At 43.0% G+C, this 5,709-nt stretch overlaps 1 protein-coding gene across 1 annotated transcript; it reads right to left on the bottom strand.

Moving 5' to 3' along the window:
• Positions 1 to 708: 708 nt before the first annotated feature.
• LOC107726129 (forkhead box protein B2-like) lies at positions 709 to 1,660 on the bottom strand. Its single transcript, XM_016535672.1, has one exon. It carries the CDS (start codon positions 1,658 to 1,660, stop codon positions 710 to 712), a length of 951 nt encoding a protein of 316 aa, XP_016391158.1. The 3' UTR covers position 709.
• Between the last annotated feature and the right edge of the window lie 4,049 nt (positions 1,661 to 5,709).

Genomic DNA, 5,709 nt, shown 5'->3' with positions numbered 1-5,709 from the left:
ATTTACAAATCTTATACAATTATACTGCTTTTTTTGAAACTCACATGCCACTTTAAAACAGCACACTTAAACCAGGCCTGCTTTTATTCACTATAATTGTCTATTTGATTGTTTCATCTTCATAAAATATTTCAACGTTGTGTTAGTAAATACCACAAGTGCAATTCAAATGCTTGTAAGTGATGATATTCTACACATATTTACATGTATAACATTTATGATAATATATAACAACATTTTAACATAAAGGTATTTTCTATTTTACATGAATACAATAATTTAGCAAAATTCACTTTGGGTTATCTCATGACTCTCTCCCAGACGCACAGCAATCCACTGTTTTAACAGTGGCACACAAGCATGCAAGTCATCATTTTTTATTCATTATACACAGTCTGTGTAGCTTTTATAAGGCTTAACGTTTAAGGGTTTAAAAAAATGTACATCAATGTTTTTCTTTTTCCGGTTTATACAGTCCTTTGTACAGTACACTGTTTCTTAAAAGAAGGTAAAACATGTTCACATACCATAAAGCAGAAAACTGCAGAGCCAAATTCTGACCATCTGCACTCTGCAGAATATAATACACAGCCAAAAAAAAGCAGTTCTTAAAGGATCTTCTGGAAAAGGCTGGCATCTCAAATCAGTCCACAGCCGTCCCCCAAAACATGCTCCACGTACCCTCGTGTCTGAATCTTCAACGTTTGGCTCAGGACTGCAGGAGAGCAGGATGGAGAGACCCGCTTTTCTCCTCAACAAGAGCTGTTGCGTCTCTCTCCATCAGCGCTGCTGTTCTCGGGCACAGCTGCGTTACTCCCGGCATCATGCCAGTCAAGGACGGGACTGCGCCCAGGGTCGGCGTGGGTTTGATGGGCACGGGCACAGCAGGCATGCTTTGGGTTCCCGGGTGATGATGGTACAGCCCCTTGACCGCCACATTGAATGGTGGGTATTCTGATGACACCGGCTCAGACAGCATGCCCACATGTGGCCACACGGAGTTGACCATGCTGCCCAGCTGAGCGGGCACGGGATACCCGAGGTGATGCATGACCGAGGCGATGGGCAACCCACTGGCCATCACTCCTTTATAGTCTCGGCCAATCAGGCTCTCGATGGCAAAAGGGTGTTTGAAGCTGCCGCTCTGCCCGCCGCCAAGCGTGTAGCTCTGGAAGTGCGAGAGCCGGCCCATGGTGCCCAGGTACTCCTGATGTCCCATGCCCAGCTTGCCCGAATGGTGGTGGGATTGGTGCAAGGCATGCTGGGCATGAGAGTGGTAGGAGTGCAGCACGGGGCCACTCTTGCAAGCCGAATGCTCCACCCCTAGGAGCTTGAAACGCTTGCGGCGACGCAGGAAGCTGCCATTCTCGAACATGTCTCCACAGTCCGGATGCAGGGCCCAGAAGCTGCCCTTTCCCGGCTGGTCGGGGCGCCGGGGGATCTTGATGAAGCAGTCGTTGAAAGAAAGGTTGTGTCGGAGTGAGTTTTGCCAGCGTTGAGTGTTCTCGCGGTAATACGGGAAACGGTCCATGATGAATTTGTAGATGTCGCTGGGAGGGAGCATCTTCTCAGAGGAGCTTTGAATGGCCATGGCGGTCAGAGAGATGTAGGAGTATGGAGGTTTCTGGTCACTGTAGGAGTTCTTGCCTGGCCGAGGCATTTTTGAAAATATTTTCAGTATCAGTCAGAAGCAAGCCAGCATATCGTCCGTTGAAATAAAAAAGTCATTCAGCGCACTATAGCCTTGTTTTGATTGACCTCAACTGTTTGAAATGTTTACATTGCTTTATAAGACGCTAGTCATGAAAACATCTCACAAAGTCAAAATCCACAAGTATGTAAAAGAAAACGGGACCGTTTGAAAGTTACCTGTCTAATGTTACTCCTCTCAGAGCGCGAGAAGTTCTCTCGGAGGATGCGCGCGCTCGGCTTTGACTCGCAGAGGATCCGCGACGCTTTTGTAAGAATGGCAGAGGTCCAGACCCCCCGCTAGTTGCGTTTTATTATGATGACACTGACTTTAGGACGAATAAGGGGTAAATAGGGGGAGGGTCTGACTTCATATGCGTTTGGTCCTACTCATCTGTACCAATCAGAGGCAAAGAGCAGCGCGCTCACTAATGAGTCTGATAATGATAACACACACTGCAAGACTAATGACGTGAATGTGAATGATCCATATACTGTTTTTGGAGTGCACTGGGATTATTTTAAACGGCTCGAATTCCATAAAATCGAACTTTTTTTGAAGTTTAGGCTTTATTTAAATAGGAATAGGGTATACTTAATATTTATCCTTCACATTGTTCACAGCGGTTTCATTTTCACTGTCAATGCACTGTTATAAAATTAAAATATTGTAAATAAAGCAGTTTTATAAGAAAAAAAAGCATAAATCAAAAAGCATAAATATTTATGGAGAAAATGACATTTTTATCCTGTGCAAACCACAACATTTATTTATATTTCCTTTTGTGTGTGTGTGTGTGTGTGTGTGTGTGATCAGTTATGTACATTGGGGTGTTTTTGTTTTTATGCTGTTTAGTTACTGTTGCTGAAGAGGTGCTGATAAACTTTAAAAGTCTAAAGTCTAAAAGTCTAAAAAGTCTAAAAATGGAAGGACTTCCATTTAGCCACTTCTGTATTATTAGTACATTTTGAAATGTGTAAAGATTGGTATGTTAACATTATTTTAATGACATATACAGTATGCAGTTATGTATTATGAAATATACAGTCATAAAATTCATTCAGTTACATATGAGACAAAACTTACTGTGAGGTTTTCTCATTATCTTCTCCTTATTTTTTTAAAAGATGTTTAAATAAAAATGAAATAGGCAACAGGGATGAACATTTAGGGGGAATTAATTTCTTTGCATTGCTTTTTCCAGTATATCTTACAATTGCACAAACTTCTATTTATTAAATTAAATCCACTTACATTCTATTAATTTTTATAATTATAAGTTGAAAAAAAGACATATTCATATGCTATACATAATAGTAATATACAGAATATTATGAGCAGCTTCGGAAATAAATGTGACTTTGTTTATTTAACTGTTAGTTTGATGAACCACAACATTGTCCTCTAGGCAACTTTCAAAGCCTTCTGACACAGATCTGCAAGATCTCGCTTGCAACATTTAACAAGCAAGCTCATTTTTGCTCACAAACTTTGTTTTTCTTTTTTGGTCACCCCTGAAGCTACCCAGCCGGCATATGACCGACCTTCAACGTTGAAATGCGGTTGAAATAATGTCAGTTGTTGTTTCAACGTTGAAACAACGTTGATAGGTCTACAACGTTTAATGCTGAATGGTTGAAAATAAAAATTAATGGTGTTAAAAATAAAACAAGTGAAAAGATCGTTGTGAACGATGGAGAGAAAAAGCAGAGAAAGAGAGGGAGAGAAAGGGACAACAACACGACAACCACATCTTCACAAAAAGGATAAAAAGTATCAATTCATCATTTTTCTTCCCTGAATATGGTCCATCATACACGGGATAATACGTCACCTTGTGTCAAAACCTGACCCCAGTAATAGATAAACACTCTGCTTCCATAATTACATACTATTTCACAACTCCTTTCTCTTGAGTAATTTCAGGTCAAATGTTTGTGACAAGTCATTCAAAAGCTGAAAGCGCACGCGTCTGCGCGCACGCACCAAGAGCGCGCCCGTTTTTCACCGGGGCTGAGCGGAGTCAGAATCAACCTGTCAAGCTGTTTGCACTTTGCTCGTATTTCACAAGGATGAACACTTCCCCACAACCCTCGAGAACAGGTACTCCGGTAAACAGAACAACAAAAGCTCCGCCGCTCTTGCGCGGCCAGGTGTCACGGCACGGTCCCACCAGGCGCCTTCTTACGCGGGTTCCCGACGGGTCGCGAATACATTACATTAATTAAGCCTTCAGTGATTTACCTTCCCGAGAGAGATGTCCAACAATATAATTAAAGGCGTAGTGGTTATATTAGCGATGAATATTCAAAACGGTGTCAATTAATTAGCCAACAGATCTTTCTCATTATGTTCCTGAAGTGCTCCGGTGTTCCTCTAGTTTAAAGGGTCACCGGCGAACGAGACGCATGCATATTTCACACCCAGCGCCATTATGTCCCGCGCTTAATGTCTTTTGAAATGCAACTTGAGCGCCGGACCGCTGACGAATAACGTGTGTTTAGAAGCGCCTTTGACGCGCGAATCACGCGGCGCGATTGGCACCGGAAGGCCCCTGCGAGGCTGCTGCGGGAGCGCGAGAAGGCGTAGTGGTTATATTAGCGATGAATATTCAAAACGGTGTCAATTAATTAGCCAACAGATCTTTCTCATTATGTTCCTGAAGAGCTCCGGTGTTCCTCTAGTTTAAAGGGTCACCAGCGAACGAGTCGCATGCATATTTCACACCCAGCGCCATTATGTCCCGCGCTTAATGTCTTTTGAAATGCAACTTGAGCGCCGGACCGCTGACGAATAACGTGTGTTCAGAAGCGCCTTTGACGCGCGAATCACGCGGCGCGCTTGGCACCGGAAGGCCCCTGCGAGGCTGCCGTTCCTCCTCACCGTGTTGTTTAGATCAATATTAAACCTGCTCCCACAAAGCGCGGTGTTAAGTAGACAACACCGAGGCGACGGTGGGGGGGAGAGGGGGTGGGGGGATCTGTCTGTACCAAGATGCTAATAATTATTTTGTTCAGCTTTGGGCGAGAGATTCTGACTCTCGTCGTACAATAGGAAATGGAGAAACCCGCAATCGTAGTAATAATAATAACGTTAAAGACCCCTTACTAAGCGAGCATAGTCGCGTTGCCGCAAGGACGAAGCATTTAAATCAATTAGAGTGGTCCTGTTGGGAAATGGGACTTTGGCACCAGCAAGAGGACTTCATGACCACCGAATGATTTATGGATGCCGATTAACATATGATCGCTTTAAGTGTGACGAGGAAGTCCTCCCATAAGTTTAGGTGATCGCTTTAATGCTCCGTCTGAAAGTTTATGAATTCTAGATCAATTGTATCAGGGCATATGCTGAGTGCTCAAACTCTTAAGAGATATTTCAAGGTTCAGCCCTAAAGCAAAAATTTTAAGATTAGGCTTTATCTGTCCATAAACTCACTCACTTCGACGATATCTTCAACATGAGGCACTTGAAGTAGATTTATATAATTGTCCTTCCTTCCCATTGCCTCTGGTCTATATACTTATGCAGGCAAACTCATTCATCTTCCTACCTGCAGATCAGGCCGACATACACAATTGAGTATAAAAGCCATTCTCGTACTTAATATGGAATATACATTTTGGTTCTCTGTATTTGTATTTTTTTCCCCTCTCTTTCGCTCGCTTCTCTCTCATTCACACATACGCATTAAAACTATCTATCTCCCTCCCCTGGTGAGAGCTTAGTGAATCGTGCAGTTGGCAGAGTCTGTCTCCCCCGCCACACACACACCCAGGAGCCCACAGTCAGTGGCCCTTACCTACCACAACCCTTTCCCTACAGTTACTCCTTACCTTCCACAATCCATTCCTTATTCCTTACCTGCCACAATTCATTAACCACCTACATCAACATATTCCTGCTATTTTCAGACCTGCTGTAATCCATTCCCAACAGACCTTCGAAAATCCATTTTACTCTTTATAATCTAAACACACTGTTGAGAACTTTTGGCTTCCATCATCTGGTAATCAGTC

The sequence above is a fragment of the Sinocyclocheilus rhinocerous genome, unplaced genomic scaffold, assembly GCF_001515625.1.
Source record: "Sinocyclocheilus rhinocerous isolate Xijiao unplaced genomic scaffold, SAMN03320098_v1.1 scaffold311, whole genome shotgun sequence".
Classification (NCBI taxonomy): domain Eukaryota; kingdom Metazoa; phylum Chordata; class Actinopteri; order Cypriniformes; family Cyprinidae; genus Sinocyclocheilus; species Sinocyclocheilus rhinocerous.
Note: the sequence above shows the minus strand (reverse complement) of the source record. Positions and strands in the feature narration are given on the sequence as shown.